General features: G+C 34.1%; 2 protein-coding genes across 2 annotated transcripts in view; both read right to left on the bottom strand.

Moving 5' to 3' along the window:
• Positions 1-2907, bottom strand: part of LOC108912544 (coiled-coil domain-containing protein 63-like) — a 21767-nt gene extending 18860 nt beyond the window's left edge. Inside the window, exon 1 of the mRNA XM_018717796.1 lies at positions 2821-2907. Coding sequence (XP_018573312.1) covers positions 2821-2907 — 87 coding nt within the window. The remainder of the gene's footprint in view (positions 1-2820) is intronic.
• A 2772-nt stretch (positions 2908-5679) lies between these two features.
• On the bottom strand, positions 5680-18912 carry LOC108912550 (zinc finger protein 366-like). Its single transcript, XM_023456049.1, has 7 exons — positions 18603-18912; positions 17343-18332; positions 13191-13278; positions 10339-10638; positions 10014-10282; positions 9481-9722; positions 5680-6014 (listed from the first exon to the last, which is right to left on the bottom strand). Exons 1-7 carry the CDS (start codon positions 18659-18661, stop codon positions 5920-5922), a joined length of 2043 nt encoding a protein of 680 aa, XP_023311817.1. The 5' UTR covers positions 18662-18912; the 3' UTR covers positions 5680-5919.
• Between the last annotated feature and the right edge of the window lie 1007 nt (positions 18913-19919).

Raw genomic sequence — 19919 nt, 5'->3', positions numbered from 1 at the left:
TTTTTTTATTCATAAAATTTAAATATTTCGATGATTTTTTTTTTAAATCGATGTCTCGCAACTTAAAAAATTCAATTATCATATTTTCAACCACCTTTTATTATTAATTATTGGACTTTTGACATGCCGATAAACAGTTACTTTAAAAAATGATTAATTTATCATGTTTATTTATTTACTTGTTAATATTTACGACCAAAATTTTTGCATGTTGCACCAAGAAATACTAGTAAGTTTGTTTAAATATTATAAAATTGTTTAAACAATAATTATTTAAATAAACAACTGAAAATTGGTATTAATTTTTAGTTGTACGATAAATTTCTAAAAATCTTTCAAAAAAAATAAATTGCGAATAATTATAATTTTAATTTTTTCGTTTACTTTTAAAATATTTATCTAAAATTTATTTTTTATTTATATAAAAAAAGTACAAGAATCTTTTAGACACTTCAGTAAACAGTACACACTTTTCATGATTTTTCAAATTTTAAACTATTTATTTCAATTTTTATTTGCATTTAAACTAATCTAATTCTTTTACTAATTGGTGATTTTTCATATGCCTCATCAGTATTATAACAATCTATTTCGTCGTCGATTTCCTCGTCCTGCAACTGCAAAATATCATTTTCCAACGACTCTGAAATCTGATTGTCGAGTTCACTTGCACTTTCTTCTGACATGTCTCCTTCAAAATCGATTTCGAACTCGTCTACTTCCGCAAATAAAAATGTTTATACTTTTTTGCAATAACAATTAAGCCCACGTTTTTTTTATTTGCATAGAAATATTATCATTTCTGATGTTATTTAGAAGCCGCTAAAGCAAAAATCTCCGATCATATGCGTTTTACCCAAGAATACCCTTTTTAAAACAGATAGCGCCTAGACTATAATCATTTAAAGAAACACACGTTTACTGACGCACGCGCATTGACAATAGCGAACGAAATAATCTATCTTTGTCATAAGCATACGAGTTGCCCAAAACTTCGGTACCATGAGTGCGACAAAGCGAACGTGATTTTTTATCTTTGTCCTGGCAGTGTCGTAGGTGCTAAGTAAAATTCAAAATATAAAAAGGTAAATAAATTTGTATCTGTCTAAAAAACAAACGTAAAAAAAATTCGAAGGCGACTTTTCATTATTTTAAATAATCAATCGAATAGTATAGAAAAAAAATTGTTTTAGTTTTGTTACTTCATTAAAATTAACAATTAAAAATTTGAAATTGTTATAACTTAAAAGAAAAGTTACATTTTTTAGAGTAGATTGAAAAAAAAACTACAAAATTCATTCATATTTCTGCTTATGATTTTTTTAAATTTCTGAAATCTTCCCTTAACTTTCAGCCTCCCTAACTCTGTCAAGAGGCCATTTTATGTAGAATTGTATGCTTTACAACTTTTATAAGAAACTTCAACTGATTTCATTGCGGGCACCTATACAGTGTTCATTAATGGCGTACAGAAAAAAAAACAGAGGCCCATTCTGTGGCTAAAATTAAGTACACTTTGTTACACACACGTAGGCTCTTAAGGCCGCCGTTTCCGAGCTGCAGGGTTTTCAAAATTAAAAAAAAAATAAAATTTTTAATTTTCTTAAATCCATTCAATCTAACTAGGCGTAAGTAGGTGGTAGACGTTTCGCAAGATTTATTAACTAGGATGAATCGATTTTTCTATTGTAATGTAAACGCAACTCTTTTAATAGAAACGAGATAAAAAAAATGCATACGGGGTCTGCTATAAAAGTTTGCCGATTAGTCCCATTTTAGTGCCAATCTACCAGGAGAGCATATAGACAAGCGGTTAAGCCGTCATATTTCAAACAAAATACGATTCAGATTGGAAACCTTTATCTTGCGTCGTGTGTACTGCTGGTTATACCCGAAGTCGATACTAATTTTCTTATTTTAAATGGAACCCCCTGTGTATTATTGAATTTTTGGAAAGAACGTCTATTTTTAAGTTGAAAACATTTCCATACTTAGCACTGACCGTTTTCGAGATATTTTGATTTTTAAGCAAAAATTGACAGACGTAGACTCAGCAAAATTTAGTTTTCCCGGAAATATGGTGTTATTTTTTTGTGCAAATTGGACATTTTGTAGAGGAAGGCCTAATTGATCGAATTTGACATGAAAATTTTCCAGTTTGTATACAGGGTGGTCAAATTTTTTTATCGAATATGAAGTTCGGAAAATGTGGAAGACTCGAAATTTTTTAACGGAAACCCCAAATTTTTTTAACGTTACTTACCTGTCACGACCAACCTAAAGTGTGCGAAACAAATGGAAACATCATTTTAAGAAATGGGAGATGTTTATTCGTAAATAAAATGAAAACCACTGGGTTTGGGTATAGGGAAACTTTAAACAAAGTTTCACTTCATTTTAGTGCAGAATGCGAATACGTTAAAAAATTAGGGGTTTTCATTTAAAAANTATTTTTATGTCTCACTGAAAATTTGCCTCAGTATTCTAAAAGTGAAATGTGAACGTTTTTAGGATGCTTGGGGATGGTGCAACAAGAAAGAAATGGTTACAGTTATTGGGATTCCAAGAAGTTATAAAAATTTTATATATATTTATTATAAAAATACTGAGTAACTGTTGAAATATATTGACTTAGGACTATAAAATATTTTATTTTGACCCATCCAAAATGTACGGCAATGGAGATGTAATCGGGCACATCAGTTGGATGAAAATAAAGCCCTCTGCTTTCCCCTTGTCTAGCTTCACCCAACATATGAGATAGACTGTGACATGCATAGTCCCCTTTATTTAAATGTCCTTGGTTTCTACCATACTTACTTGCCTGTGTAAGCGAGCTAGCTCTTCCTCCGCCATTGTGACCATCTCCTTATCGGTAGTTGTACCACCCGTCCTGGGTTGGTTCATCGTGTCCCCTCTTTCTTTCTTTTTTTATTCACAAAAATATATAAAAGAAAGCTTCGACAGTAGCAGACCTGCACAAATACAACAATCAACTAAGTTGTTTACACCGTCGCCTAGTTACGAATTATACCAGTTTCAGGGTGTTGCAATACAAGTGGAAAAGTACAAACGATGTCTAGTGGTAGCCACAAAAAAAAAAAATGAGCCTAAATCATTATTGGATAATGACCGTTCGTTAATTCACTTTTTTTAAGTAGACTTGGTGATTGTGTGGCAAATTTTTATATTCGCTTTTGATAAATGCAAGCGCCGCGCGCGCCATTATTCTATGGCTAGAAATTGGCCTCAATGATTTGGGATCGAGGGGGATTATCCCTCTTTATCCTGCCTCATCTCGTGTAGGCCTGGACAGCCTTCGTAGGTGGGCCCCATCCGTCGTCTACCCCGACCGCAAATGCGGCCGGTGTAGGCGCTTTGTGGGACCTCCTTTTGTCCTGGCTGGACCCCGCCGGCTAGGGCCCTTTCTTCTGGCGCTCTTCTTGCTTCGCCGGCTCGTCTGTGTAAACCCCGGGGGTAGTGTCATGTTTATGTGTGGTATGGTTGGGTAGGGTAGTACGGCTATGCAGCCTGGGATGCGCTTTGCTAAGGTGGCCCTTAGGCTAGCGCGGGAGGGGAGGGTTAAGGAGGGTATGGGGGGTGTGTATGTGTGTGTGTGTGTCGTTGTCTTCGTTTCTTGATCCTGGCTGTCTCTGAAACAGAAAAGGTTAGCGGGCAGGGGGGGGGGGTCATTGGGGTGGTCACCCAGATAAATGCAAGCGTTGATATTTGGATTAAAATAGTTTAATAAGAGTCTCATAGAGGGCGACTCACCCAAGAAAGTACCACAAAGTTCGCATAGATATTGCTGTACACGAATAATATAGAGAGAGATATAGTTTGAATACTATCTTTCTCTCTCGCGCGGGCACGTGATTGGCTACCGCAAGTCCCTCCGCTCGCGATTAGAGAGAGAGAGAGCGAGTATCCAAACTGTCGTCCGTTCTCTCTACGGCGTCTACACTTTTCAACACGCGGTGCTTCCTCCATGTAGTATATGCTCTAAGGGAACGAATGATCTTAATTCTTAATACATTGACCAGTACCACAGATGTTCTGTGAATCTGTGATTGGCCAGCTTTGACCTGTACGGAAAACACCGTGCAGTTTTGGCGGTAAAATCGCGAAAAATTCAGAAATGTTATGAAAAAATGACTGAAAGTGACAGCGGCTTAATTTATCCACATACTTCTATACATATACAGAGAGATCGAAAATGATTGACCGGATTCTGAACGTACCCTGTCCCAATTGCTATCAAAACTGATTTCCGTTTGCTAAAATTACTTTTTTCCGTGCGATTTCATGGTGTTTATGGTGATTTTGGAAAATGTGTGCAATACTGTAATTGGTTTAACGAAAATCTGAATGACGACGATATTCTAGATCTAACATTTTTTTTCTGATGAAGCGTGGTTTCATTTAAGTAGGTACGTAAACTTCCAAAATTATCGCTTTTGGAACACAGAAAACCCTATTTTGCGTGAAACAACCCTGCACCATATTAAATTTGGTGTTTGGGTAGCTATGTCACGTAGAAGAATAATCGGACCATATTTTTTCCGTGAAAACGTAACTGGGCAGGTTATCGGCAGCAAATATTGTTACCATTTTTTGAGGAACTTCACGACGATGAAATCCATCATGGATACTTTCAGCAAGATGGCGCAACAGCTCACACCTCTAACGAAACTTTAGAGTTGATTAGAGAGTATTATGATGATCGAATAATTAGTCGAGATAGATGGCCACCACGTTCTCCTGACCTTACACCCCTAGACTATTATTTATTTGGTTTTTTAAAAAATTCAGTATTTGCTCAACAGTTACACACAATTAAAGAACTTCAAGAGGCAATTACAAACGAGATTGGGAGTATAACACAAAATGTTTTACAGAATGTATTTAATAATATGAAAAGAATAATTAATACCTGCTTGAACAACAATGGACATCATATTGAACATTTATTGTAAAAATATAGATATTTTTTTTTAGATATGCATATGGATTTTATGTAATTTTAAGGCAAAATATTCAATAAAATGTGAAAAAATTCCGATTACTCTGTTATTACATATTCCATGTAACTGTTACTTATTTCTCTCAGTTATTATATAGACAATCCTGTCTAACATAATCGAATACTTCCAATCGCTTGCATTTGCTTGAAGCAAACGTTTTTAAGACGCTGAATTTCAACAGCTAACAAAAATGTTCGGCGTAAATTTTTGGGCTGGATCGCTTGCGTTGGATATTCAGAAGTGTGACAGCAGTAGCTGCAAAATAGTCGTCTTATAAACATATAGCAGTTCGCTTCAATGAAAAACAGCAGCTTGCAGCGTATCGCTGTATAGCTGTATCGTCTTAGATGCCACGAATGTTGCAACAATAGTGCTTCTCTTTTAAAATTAAGCCAAACTTTTTTTAAAATAAAATCGTTGCAGCACTTAAAGTTTTTACTCAAAATTAGCTACATCAAACTTCGATTGAAACGTTTTTCTAGTTGTATATGAAATAAGAATTTTGGAAAAGTTAGGCTAAACCTACATCTGATTCTGTCATCCTCTTTAATAATAACAATAATGACATTTATTGGTCCATCAGTATTGTTTAATTTGTGAAATAACTGATTTTTGTTAAATAATTGACATTTTTATTACGAATTTCCATTTTGACAATAACCTATGTTATTTGACGTTTGAACGTAATTATTTGTTTACCATTAAAATCCCACAACCTGCGTTCATGATGCTAGTATTGGTATCAAAAACTGGTAGGCCGCACATCAAAAATCAGTACGAGGCGGCACCCTGTATAATAGCACATATGTACTTCCCTCGTGTTTATTATGCTCTTTTCACTTCGGTACACATGGAGCACTAGCGACACCCCAACTTCTGCCATTTCTTGGACAAATTATGTCAATTTTCCCGTATGAGTACGTGCTCCTTGTCTAGTCTCCCTGTTGCGAATCATTACGTCTTCCCATTTCTCCAAGTAGATAGCGCCATCTATCAATAATGGTAGACAATACATTACAATTTAATTTATTTAATCCTACATACATATAATATAATCTTATAATAGTGCACAATAAAAGCTAAACATTTAAACTTATATTTAGGCCTTAAAATAATACTAATAAAAAAACAATAGGGAACAGTGTTAGTACAATAACGTTTCTTTGCACTTGTAACCCTGTTCCCCCTACACAAATTACGAAGAATCAAATGAAAATCATAAATTACATAGGACGCAGGGTTAATTTTAAATGTGTACATATAAAAATTAGAAATCAAAAAAATTAATGAAACAAATAAACACTTATCTAATCATAAAAAATAAAGGTGGTTACTGCAAAATTCATTCAGCCAACAGCTTCTCGAGCCAAAGCCGTCATAATCATCCCATCCACATGTACACAACTCCTACTCATAAGGACAACACAAATAATTAATTTAGGACCAAGACAAATAATGAATATTAGGCTGAAAGTGTGAATTGATTTTGTACAAATATAATTTAAATAAAAGACTTTCTACTAAGAGGTACATAATAATTTTCGAATCACTGCTTTCTGGTTTACTGCAACGCTTGTCTCGAAAATCATGTGGACAATCGAATACCGAGTTTCTAAGCTAGAAATGAAAAATGGGACAGATAGTATTGCTAAAAACCACCCCCACATAGGAATGGTAAGAGAAGGAGGCTTTGAACATTTTTATAAAGATATTTCAAAACTTCCAAAATCTAAACCAATGCTTATTTATTTATTTTTAGTTCATATAAAAAGTTGAGTTTACAAGTCTACACGACATCGGCAAAACAGAATAGTTTATCTCTCAAGGCATAAAAACCTCAGTGAAGTCTTAAGAAAACCAATGCATATTTATTTTAGTGTTTAGTATTATTGCGTATTTATTTTGTTCCTAATTTTTATTTGCAGAAAAAACAGTTAATTGCATGTTCTACATAGTAAACTGTCTCGTTGTTCAAAATACACATGTGCAGGGTGACTCACTGTATTTTAACCCTCCCCCCTTTAACTTTTTTGTTTTTTAATATTATCTCACTTACTGTTAGAGATGGACCCAACAAACCCTATAAGACTATGCTCGACAGGGAGCATTCTATCCAAATACGTAAAAATATACAGTGTTCCATTTAAATTAACAAAGTTAACATCCGCGGTCATTTTATTTGGACTTTATTTGTTTTTCTACGAAAATTTTCGAAAATTTCATAAAAAATCGTGCAATTTTTGTTTTTCAATTTTTTTTATATCTCTTCAAGTCAAAATATAGTGAATCACCCTGTATACATTTAACAATCACTCTGAATATGGGTAATGAAAAAGATATATTTTTAAACATAGAAAAAGCAGATGTATATTAGAAAGTATTCATTTTAATCCATTGTTACAACAACACTAGTCCGAAAACACTTATCTATTTTTGTTTCAGTGAGAGTTTTGTGTTTGAACCGATGTTTTTCAGGACAGGCTCTACATTCTACATATTTTCATATTTATGGTTAGTCTCTTAAATGCCTCCATTTCTGACTGGATTTAGCGCTTCCATGGGCCGTACTGTATTTGAATCTGCGACATACCTTTGCATGCTCATACACTCGAGAAGGCTCTATATGCTTCAACGTGTAATATTTTATACCACTCCTGCAATTGAATTCATAATCACAGTCGGTACACCTTCTCTTTATGTTTCATTTGATGCCGTTTGATACAACTCTTGTATTTCGTTTCGTAATCGCAGTCGTTACACCTGTACAATTAAACCTGAGAAGGATCTTTATGCTTCATTTGATGCTTTTTGAGATATTCCTTGTATATAGTTTTGTAATCGCAGTCATTACACCTGTACGTTTGAACCTGCGAAGGATCTTTGTGTTTCAGTTGATGCTGTTTAATATATCTCCTGTTTTTAGTTTGGAAATCACAGTCATTACACCTGTACATTTGAACCAGAGAAGGATCTTTATGCTTCATTTGATGCTCTTTGAGATATTTCTTGTATATAGTTTTGTAATCGCAGTCATTACACCTGTATGTTTGAACCTGCGAATGATCTTTGTGTTTCAGTTGGTGAAATTTAATATCACACTTGTATGTAGTTTTGTAATCGCAGTCATTACACCTGTATGTTTGAACCTGCAAAGGATCTTTGTATTTCAGTTGGTGTTTTTTCATATCACCCTTGTATTTAGTTTTGAAATCGCAGTTGTTACATTTGTACATCTGAACCTGAGAAGGATCTTTATGCTGCAGTTGATGCTGTTTGATACAACTCTTATACTTAGTTTCATAATCGCAATCGTGACACCTGTACATTTGAACCTGTGAAGGATCTTTGTGTTTCAGTTGGTGATTTTTCATACGACACTTGTACTTAGTTTTGTAATCACAGTCTTTACACTTGTACATTCGAACCTGCGAAGGATCTTTATGTATCAGTTCATGCTGTTTGATATAACTTTTGTATATAGTTTCGTAATCGCAGTTGTTACACCTGTACATTTTGACCTGTGAAGGATCTTTATGTTGCAGTTGATGCTGTTTGATACAACTCTTGTACTTAGTTTCATAATCGCAATCGTGACACCTGTACATTTGAACCTGCGAAGGATCTTTGTGTTTCAGTTGGTGATTTTTCATATTACCTTTGTATTTAGTTTCATAATCGCAGTCGTTACACCTGTACATTTGCACCTGCGAAGGATCTTTATGTTTCAGTTGGTGCTTTGTGAAATATCCCCAGGATACAGTTTTGTAATCGCAGTCATTACACTTGTACATTTGAACCTGAGAAGGATCTTTATGCTGCAGTTGATGATGTTTGAAATAACTCTTGAATTTGGTTTCATAATCGCAATCGTGACACCTGTACATTTGAACCTGCGAAGGATCTTTGTGTTTCAGTTGGTGATGTTTTAAATCATCCTTGTATCTAATTTCGTAATCGCAGTTGTTACACCTGTACATTTTGACCTGTGAAGGATCTTTATGTTTCAGTTCATGCTGTTTGATAGCATGCTTATTTTTACATCCATAATTGCAGTCGTTACACTTGTACATTTGCACATGCGAAGGATCTTTATGTACCAACTGATGTCTGGTAAAGTGCGTCTTATTCTTTGATTCGTATGTGCAGCCATCACATTTATAAATGGGCAGTTGTGAAGTGTCCTTATTCGGTAATTCTACATAATTGTTAGAGTTTTTATGTTTTATATAATGACTATTAAAACTGACCTTCCGCTTTGTTTTGAAATCACAAAAGTCACACTCGTACAATCGTCCTTCAGATGCGTTTTTGTGTTTTACCTGATGCTTAGCAAGCTCACACCTGTGCTTTGTCTTGTAATCACATGATCCGCATCGATGCATACGCATTTCCGAAGGGTCTCTATGCTTCAACCGATGCTTCTGAAAAAATTTTTTATTTTCAGTTTCATACTCACACGATTCACATCTATATGCTTCCGAATCGTTCTCGTGTCTCACACGGTGTGCTATAAAACGGCCCTCGCTTTCAGTTTGGTAAATACATTTATCACATGTGTAAAATACTCTTTCATCCTGCTTGACTTTCGTATTAGATTTGTTTGTCGATTTATTCTCATGTTTACATCCATCCTCTTCTGCATCTCTAAGGACGGTCTTCTCGAATGATTCACTATCGGAGCTCTGCAGTAGCGAGTCACTGAAAAAATTTCATATACAGGGTATTTTCCAATGTTAGGTGTTAATTCTAAGGGGTCATCGGTTATTCCAAATGCAATTATGCAAGTTTCTGAACTCCACAGGGCATTATTTCAATTTAATTATCATATAAATCAAATTTTTGACAACAATTAGTAATATTATTATTGACGATATGTTAAAAATAATTAATTATGCAAAAGCCCTCAGAAATACAAGAAATGATGTAAAATTGAATAAGATATGGAGTTATATGGTCTTTTAAATTATTGTTAAAATAGTCTTCTCTTACCTGATTTCCTCATCTTCCGATTTTATGTCGACACTTTCAGCTTTGATTGATATTTCCATCCCATTGATATCAAATTCTATGTCCTGGTTTTCGGTCTTAATGAATAAATCAGCTGGTGACGTATCTATCCGACTCTCTGTTGCTGCGCTATTAAAAATACCTCCAATTTTTTCCTGTACTTCCAAGCAATTTTTTAGGAAACTGTTGTGGGTGCACACAGAATCAAAGCATTCCTTACATACAACGGGATCTTTGATGATATTTATATTCTGCAAAGTAGTTTCATTAAATTGCGAAAAATGTAACTATTTAATATCATTGATACCATTTCAGGAGCCAATTTCTCGATAGCTTCAAGCTCCTCTTTACAAATGCACCTAAACTCACTTTCTACTGGCTCCATACACAATCGACATATTCTCCGACTATCTGAAATATCCATTGACTCGTTTGTCTTTTCCTTCGTATACACATCTCTTATATCGAGCTGTAACATTTTTTCACAATCCACATATGGAATAATTGTGTAATCGTTCTTCAGACAAGTTGCCTTAAATTCGAATGCTGCGTTTAACTTTCTTCTGCAAACGTTACATATAACCTCTTTGCCCTCGCTATCAAATTTCTGAAATATATACAATTTTAACCAAAGAGAAAGAAAATAACTTTGGCAGAAAATATAAATTATTGTTAAGTCGTTCTAATGTGTTGAGGTGTGCTAATTGAGATATACAGAGTGGTTTCACTTTAAATACAGAAAGTGCAGGATAGATTAGTTGCCAAAAATAAGTAGAGTTTGCTCTATAAACTTTTTTCCAGGGGGGAGCGTGGTATTCGAGATACAGGATGTTCAAGTTTCCAAAAGAAATTATATTTTGTGTCATATCTTCATAATGCGCTGAACCATTTGAATGAAATTTACCACAGCGTATTCACTTAATTAGACCTTTTATTGAATGTAATTTTAACCTCGTAGCGTTAACCAGTGGCCTGTTACTGAAGGTTGTGCTCCGTTTCCCCAAGAAAAAAATATGCCATGGTGGTTTTTTGTAGAAACAACGTTAAATTTAGGTAATGTTACGTTAAATAAATGAAAAGTGTTTCTTGGTGATTTTTAATAGTAGCAGCCGTTTAGGAGACAATTTATTTTTTTGCCGAATATAATGCGCAAAAGTTCACCTACTCACATTTGTTTAACATCCATCTGCAAAAATTGATTCTTTTGTCTGCATTATCAGTTGGTAATCTTTACGATTACAAAAAATAGAGGAAAATTGTAATCTCCTCAGAGAAAGTCATTGTTGTGTTTTCAGAAAGTAAAACTCGCACCTTACTAACAACACTATATTTATTGGTAAGCCGCAAACATACTGTATGGTTTCACAGATAAACGATGCTATTTGAGAATCATAAAAACTACTTTAGAAACTTCGTGGTATTCGCAAAGAATAACGGTGTGTCTTCATCATACGCAACATAGGACCTCTCAGTGACTCACACTTCGCAGTCGATAGACCAACTGAAGCCCCCACCGATCTGCCAAGTTCTCGTCCAGCTCGATCCTTTCACGTCACAATCGGCTCTGTACACTCGACACAAGATAAAGGTTTCCAATTTGAATCGTATTTTGTTTGAAATATGACGGCTTAACCGCTTGTCTATATGGGGCGTTCTCATTAAACTCATGTGGCAATATTTTACCGTCACATCTGACATTTTACGAGTTTTGTACAAAAATGCTGTCCTGGTAGATCGACATTTTTAAAATGGGACTAATCGGCAAATGCTAATAGCAGACCCCGTATGCATTTTTTATTATCTTGTTTCTATTAAAAGAGTTGCATTTATATTACAATGGAAAAATCGATTTATCCTAGTTAATAAATCTCGCGAAACGTCTACTACCTACTTACGAATAGTTAGATTGAATGGATTTAAGAAAATTAAAAATTTTTTTTAATTCTCTGCATCTCGGAAACGGAGGCCTTAAGAGCCCACGCGTATGTAACAAAATTTACTTATCCAAAAAAATGTGGGAATAGATGCGGCATGAGAAATGCAGTCAATATTGTAAAAAAAAATTTTTGTAAAATCTTTATAGTTTCCGAGGAAAAAATTATTGAAGTAGTGCATTCAACCATTACACAGCCGGACAACTGTAGTCTCTAGCGTCATTCGCAATACGCGTGGAGAGCCACGTGGCCTCAGCGACTACGAACACTGAAATCCGATTTTACAATCGTCGTTGTGTTAGTGTTATCTGTGGTGTTTACAATAGTTTTTTAGTAGTTAGTGTCAAAAATGGCTAGCGTGTATAGCAACTCCAAGTTGATGATAAAATCATTTTCTTATAAATTATTATACAAAAATATTTTAGTGCATCAAGTTATCTTTGAAAGTTTCTACCTCCATAACAACGCCGTGTCGTTCTTTTGTCTAATAGCGCTTATCTTGACAACACATGTCAAAAATACATTTTGTGTGAATAATTTTCTAGCAAAATGGCACGTTTAAGTGAAACCGATCGTATTGAAGTTTTATTGATCACAGGATATGGTGACAGAAGACAAAGTCGTGAGGATATTTTTCATTAATTGCACCCCGATCGGGAACGTATTTCTCATTTGTAACGCTTACTGGTCTTCCACCTATTAATCGATCTGTAACACCTCCAGGTTCAAGAAAACGCTGCGATATAGAAATGCGTTCCCGATACTTCGTCTTCTATCAGCATATCCCATGATCATTAAAACTCAAATACGCTCTGTTTCATTTAAACGTGTCATTTTGCGAGAAAATTATTCACACTAAATGTATTTTTGACATGTGTTCTCAAGAAAATCACTATTAGATGAAAGAATGGAGTTAACGGACTAAAATATTTTTCTATAATTTATAAAAAATTGATTTTCAAAGTTCAATATCTCGAAAATGGTTAAGTTTAGGCGTATGATGTGATATATGAATTTTGTTTAGAATTTCGAGAAGAATTGACATATGGAATAATATACAGGATGTTCTAATAAAGAAAAAGCAATTTTGTTTCGTCATAGCTTTTCGACTGATCGTGTAAGTATGCTTAAATTTTCTTTATTGTAATAGCTTTAAAAAACCCTCAAACGACCGTTACATACACATCAGCGACCCTGAACTAGTACATATCTATCACCAACTTACCAATTTCAGCAAAAGAACATCTAAAGTATCTCTAATAACGTTGTCTATTACCTCAAAACCTTCAACGGTTACAGTTTTGAAGCAAAGACTACACGAAGTTTCTTGAACACCAGTCATTGCAACAATTTTCTTTGAAATGTAAATATAAAACCGTAACTTACGTTGGTTGTTTAACCACAATGAAAACATCGAATAGTGAGGGTTATTTTATTGTTCTTCTTCTTCTGTTATCGGAACAACAAGAATGGTAAAATCTAGTCTATAATTCTTGCACTATGATTACGGATTGCTGGAAAAAATTGACGTAATAATTTTTCTTGTGCACAGCACTAACATGGTTCCTGATTCAGAACAGTGTTGGTTTACAGCTGAAAAACCTGCTCTTCGTTCTTAAATTCGCTTTGCACATAATTACGATTGTTTTGTCTGTATTAAGCGCAGTTTTCAATTTTCTTGAAACAAAGTAGTAAATATAATATATTTTGCATTTGAAAATTTGTTCTTTCAGCGGATGACGTCATCAACGAAATGCCGAATTTCGATTTGAAGCAAATTGTAACCCTAACGTGTACTTCCAGCATTCCAAACTTTAGTACCAGCCATTTTCTATGGTACCAGCTATGTATCTTTTATTTACGTGGCCACCACGTTCCCCTGAATTAAAAAACTATCACCTATATATTTTTATTGGGAAATAACATTGGTTTTTAATGGTCAAAACGTCATTAAACGTGCCCAAATGTGTTTACGAGTCGGTGGACAAAATTTTGAACGTTTACTGATGATTACATATAACAATAATAGAACTTAATCCAATTTTTTTTGCAAAGGTATGAATCATTACGTCGTCTCATTTTGCCAAGTAGATAGCGCCATCTATCAATAATGGTAGACACTACTTTACATGGCCGCCTCGTTGGCTGAAATATTGTACAGAATATTTCAACCAACGACGGCCCATAAATTTAAAGTATACTGTAATATTTATTAAGTATCATATATTAGTACTATTTTTCCCCGAAAGATGGCGCCACGTCACGATTTTACCACGTACTTCCTACAATTCTAGAACAGAACAGATCATTTTGGTTCAGATCAATTTGCAGATTTTTATGTACAAAAGAACAAAAACTGTAAAAACAAACAAAAGTAAAGGGCTCCTTTAAACAGATTCATACAGTGTAGCGCATATGTAGATACTGAAATTATATTTAATTCATTTAATGCTACATATACAGGGTTTTTAAAAAGTTTGGAACCCCACCCCCCTCTATCTCAGAAAATACTGCTCAGACCAAAAATGATTAGAACAAAAGTTGCAGGGTTTTAAGTGAGCAATCCAACGATGACCTTGAAGGTCATTTAGAGGTCAAGTTGAAAATTTTAAATGGAACTGTATACTTTTCATCCCGGAAATGGAAAAAATGGAAATTTTTACCTTCAGATATGACCTTTACTATGACCTTCACGGTTATTTAGAGGTCATGTTGAAAATTTTAAATGGAACCGTATACTTTTGATCCCGGACGCTTTAAAAGCGATAAAGTATAAGTAAAAACGTATATTAGAGACGCTCTGATGGTAGACTAATAAAATGATGCTCTACTGTAGGCCATATACCTGTGTTCATAACCGTAATCAAGATAATTTTTGTTTTGTTAGTTTATATTTGTAATTCTTTAATAGAAGGAACAGTATATACAGAAAGAAAAGGACAAGTATGTTATTCCATTGGTGGACGCCATAAACAGCATTTTTATGGACGCCCTAATGATAGAAAGATGTATATATATATACATAGTTTTAAAATGTAATTGTAAAGCAATAGCTCAAAATTTTAAACAATTTTAGTATAAATATTTTAGGAATAGTGTTAATGAATGTTTNTATATATATATATATAATCATATAATAGTGCACAATAAAAGCTAAAGATTTAAACCTATGTTTATGCCTCAAAATAATACAAATAAAATACAATAGGGAACAGTGTTAATACAATAACGTTTCTTTCCACTTGTAACCCTGTTCCCCCTACACAAATTACGAAGAATCAAATGAAAATTATAAATTACATAGGACGTAGGGTTAATTTTAAATGTGTACATATAAAACTTAAAGAGGTCAATAAAATAAATGTATCAAATAAACCCTTATTTAAACATAGAAAATAAAGGGGGTGACTGTAAAATTCGGTTAGCCAACAGCCCCTGAAGCTAAAACCATCATAATCTTCCCATCCGCATGTACACAACTCTTACTCATAAGCACAACACAAATAATTAATTTAGGTGAATTGATTTTATGCAAATATAATTTAAATAAAATAAAAAACTTACTAGCACTACTGCTTTCCGGTTTACCGCAACGCTTGTCTCGAAAATCATGTGAACAATCGAATACCGAGTTTCTAAGCTAGAAGTGAAAAACAGGACAGACCGTATTGCTAAAAACCACCCCTGCATAGGAATTGCCAGAGAAGGAGGCTTTGAACATTCTTATAAAAATATTTCAAAATTTCCGACATCTAAACCAATACTTAATTTATTTATTTCTTCTTAGTTCATTAAAGAGCTGACTTTACAAGTCTATATGAATGACATTGGCAACACAGAAAAGTTGATCTCTCAATGCATAAATACCTCAGCGAAGTCAGCAGTTCTCAACCATTTTTTATTAGGAAAACCAATGCATATTTATTTTGTTCCTAATTTTTTTGCAGTTGTTTAAAATACACATGTACACATTTAAGATTCTCCCTGGATATTGATAATGAAAAAGATACATCTTTAAACATAGAAAAAAGCAGGTGCATATTACAAAGTATTCATTTTAATGCATTGTTACAAAAGCACTAGTCCAAAATCACTTGTCTTGTCTCTGTTTCAGTGAGAGTTTTGTGTTTGAACTGATGTTTTTCACAATAGGCTTTACATTTTACACATTCACATATTTATGGTCGGTCTCTTAAATGCCTCCATTTTAAACTGGATTTTGCGCTTCAATGGGGCATGCTTTACACCCACCAATGCTTTTTGTGCATCAGCAGATATCTCCTTAGAGACTTCTTATGTGTGGTTTCCGGATCACATTGATGCATTTGAATCTGCGACACACCTTTGCATGCTCATACACTAGTGAAAACTCTCTATGCTTTAACTTGTAATATTTTATACCTCTCCTGTACACCTGGACCTAAGAAGAATATGCTTAAGCTGATGCTGTTTGATACAACTTTTGTACTTAGTTTTGTAATTGCAATTGTGACACCTGTACATTTCAACCTGTGAAAGATCTTTGTGTTTCAGTTGATGCTGTTTGATAACACCCTTGCATTTAGTTTCGTAATCGCAGTCGTTACACTTGTACATTTGAACTTGCGAAGGATCTTTATGCTTCAGTTGATGCTGTTTGAGACATTTCTTGTTTATTGTTTTGTAATCGCAGTTGTTACACTTGTACATTTTGACCTGCGAAGGATCTTTACGTTTCAGTTGATGCTGATTGATACAACTTTTGTATTTAGTTTCGAAATCGCAGTCATTACACCTGTACGTTTGAACCTGCGATAGATCTTTGTGTCTCAGTTGGTGTTGTTTCATAACACCCTTGTATTTAGTTTTGTAATTGCAGTCGTTACACCTGTACGTTTGAACCTGCGAAGGATTTTTGTGTTTCAGTTGATGCTGTTTGATAACACCCTTGCATTTAGTTTCGTAATTGCAGTCGTTACACTTGTACATTTGAACCTGCGAAGGATCTTTATGTTTCAGTTGATGCTGTTAGACATATCTCTTGAATATAGTTTCGTAATCGCAGTCGTTACACTTGTACATTTGAACCTGCGAAGGATCTTTATGTTTCAGTTGATGCTGATTGATACAACTTTTGTATTTAGTTTTGAAATCGCAATTTTCACACGTGTACATTTGAACCTGCGATAGATCTTTGTGTCTCAGTTGGTGTTGTTTCATAACACCCTTGTATTTAGTTTTGTAATCGCAGTCGTTACACCTGTACGTTTGAACCTGCGAAGGATTTTTGTGTTTCAGTTGATGCTGTTTGATAACACCCTTGCATTTAGTTTCGTAATTGCAGTCGTTACACTTGTACATTTGAACCTGCGAAGGATCTTTATGTTTCAGTTGATGCTGTTTGATATATCTCTTGAATCTAGTTTCGAAAGCGCAGTCATTACACTTGTACATTTGAACCTGCGAAGGATCTTTATGTTTAAGTTGATGCCGTTTGATACAACTTTTGTATTTAGTTTTGAAATCGCAGTCATTACACCTGTACATTTGAATCTGCGAAAGATCTTTGTGTCTCAGTTGGTGTTGTTTCATAACACCCTTGTATTTAGTTTCGTAATCGCAGTCGTTACACTTGTACATTTGAACTTGCGAAGGATCTTTATGCTTCAGTTGATGCTGTTCGAGACATTTCTTGTTTATTGTTTTGTAATCGCAGTTATTACACTTGTACATTTTGACCTGCGAAGGATCTTTATGTACCAACTGATGCCTGGTAAAGTTTTTCTTATTTTTTGATTCGTATGTACAACCATCATATTTATAAATGGGTAGTTGTAAACTGTTCTTATTCGGTAATGCGGTGTATTTGGTTTTATAGTCACATTCTACACGATTGTTTGAGTTTTTATGTTTTATATAATGACTGTCAAAACTGAACTTCCGCTTTGTTTTGAAATCACAAATGTCACACTCGTACAATCGCCCTTCAGATGCGCTTTTGTGTTTCACCTGATGCTTAGCAAGCTCACACCTGCTCTTTGTCTTGTAATTACATGATCCGTATCGATGCATACGCGTTTCTGAAGAATCTTTATGCCTTAGCCGGTGCTTCTGAAAAAATTTTTTATTTTCAGTTTCATACTCACACGATTCACATTTATATGCTTCCGAATCGTTCTCGTGTCTCCCACGATGTGCTATAAAACGACTCTCGCTTCTAGTTTCGTAAATACATTTATCACATTTGTAAAATACTTTGTCGTCCTGCTTGACTTTGGTATTACATTCGTTTGTCGCTCTATTCTCATGTTTACATCCATCCTCTTCTGCATCTCTAAAGTCACTCTTCTCGAATGATCCACTATCGGAGCTCTGCAGTAGCGAGTCGCTGAAAAAATTACATGTACAGGGTATTTTCCAATGTTAGGTGTTAATTCTAAGGGGTTTCTGAACTCCACAAGACTTTATTTTAGTTTTATTATCATATAAATCAAATTCTCGACGACAATTAATGTTTTTATAGAAGATACGTTAACAATAATTAATTATTCGAAAACCCTCAGAAACACAAGAAATTAATGCAAGAGATGCAAAATTAAATAAGATCTGAAGTTATACGGTTACCTTTTAAATTACTGTTAAAATAATCTTCTCTTACCTCCCTTCCTCATCTTCCGATTTTATGTCGATACTTTCAGCTTTGATTGACATTTCCATCTCATTAATGTCGAATTCTTTGTCCTCGTTTTCAGTCTTAACGAATAAATCGGATGGTGACGTATCTATCTGACTCTCTGTTGCTGCGCTATTAAAAAGACATCTAATTTTTTCCTGTACTTCCGAGCAATTTTTTAGGAAACTGTTGTGGGTGCACACAGAATCAAAGCATTCCTTACATACAACGGGATCTTTGATGATATATCATTTACACTGTTGCACTGTGAAAGAGTAATAATTCAGTCTGTGAGTTTTGGTGTTTGTTCTATGGGAAATAATCTACATTAAATTTTGAAATCTGTCCCATCAGTTAATAAAGTGCAGTGCTTTTTAATAACAAATTAAAAAAGATCTGTAAGAAACGTCTATAGAGGTATTTATGCATTTGTGCACTCATAGTAATGGATATAAATGATAAGAAATTCTATTTAAACGCCAAAAAGAAGGTGACAAAAACCAAGTCTTTATCTTAAAAGTAAAAAGTAGCAATATAGAAACAAATTTTGTTGTTCTAAAAAAGGAAAGTGAATTTAGCATATGGAACGTGGAATGGAATGTACAGTGTGTAAGAGAACTTTGCAACCTTCTAAAGATGTAAAAAATCCTTGTACGCCTTGTGACTCGTGCAGAAATTTAATATGTAATGATTGCTCTGAGCTTTCGAGCTCGGAAATTAAATGTTTAGCTTTACGAACTCGTTTATTGAAATTTATATGCAAAAAATGCAGAAATTATGAACTAACTGATTTTTTACGGAATACAATATAGGATAAAGATCAAATAATAGATGACAAAAATGTAATTATTAATATGCTACAAGAAAAAGTCAAACAAGTTGAAGATAAACTTGCAAGTTTTACACAATTATCCTATGCATCTGTAACTAGTGCACCAGAGGTTAATAAAAGGAAAGAAAATCAGCCAAAGATCATTATTAAGCCAAAGGGGGAACAAGATAGTAGAAAAACTAAGTCGGATCTGGACAAATATATTAATCCTTCAGAATTAAAGATAGGTATAAAGCATTTTAAATCTACCAAATCAGGTTCTATCCATATCACTTGTCAAACAAAAGAAGAGACTGATATTTTAGAAAAAGCAGTAAAGGATAAACTAAAGGACAACTATTTAATTGAGCAAACAAAAATGAGAAAGCCAAGAATAAAAATTGTTAATTTTGATGGTAACATGACTGCAGATGAAATTGATAATAGTATTGCAGAACAAAATAATTTGGCAGGGGTCATTAAAACAACAT

The sequence above is a fragment of the Anoplophora glabripennis genome, unplaced genomic scaffold, assembly GCF_000390285.2.
Source record: "Anoplophora glabripennis isolate ALB-LARVAE unplaced genomic scaffold, Agla_2.0 scaffold1092, whole genome shotgun sequence".
NCBI lineage: Eukaryota > Metazoa > Arthropoda > Insecta > Coleoptera > Cerambycidae > Anoplophora > Anoplophora glabripennis.
Note: the sequence above shows the minus strand (reverse complement) of the source record. Positions and strands in the feature narration are given on the sequence as shown.

Bases quoted from the DNA above. Each gene is read 5' to 3' on its own strand.
- LOC108912550 (XM_023456049.1), bottom strand. From the start codon at position 18,661: ATGGAAATGTCAATCAAAGCTGAAAGTATCGACATAAAATCGGAAGAT. The intron at 13,279-17,342 runs GCATCAACTGAA...AACTTCGTGTAG, and splicing joins TTCAAGAGATATATCAAACA to TCTTTGCTTCAAAACTGTAA. The intron at 6,015-9,480 runs GTGAGTATGAAA...CATTATTGATAG, and splicing joins AGCATATAGATGTGAATCGT to ATGGCGCTATCTACTTGGAG.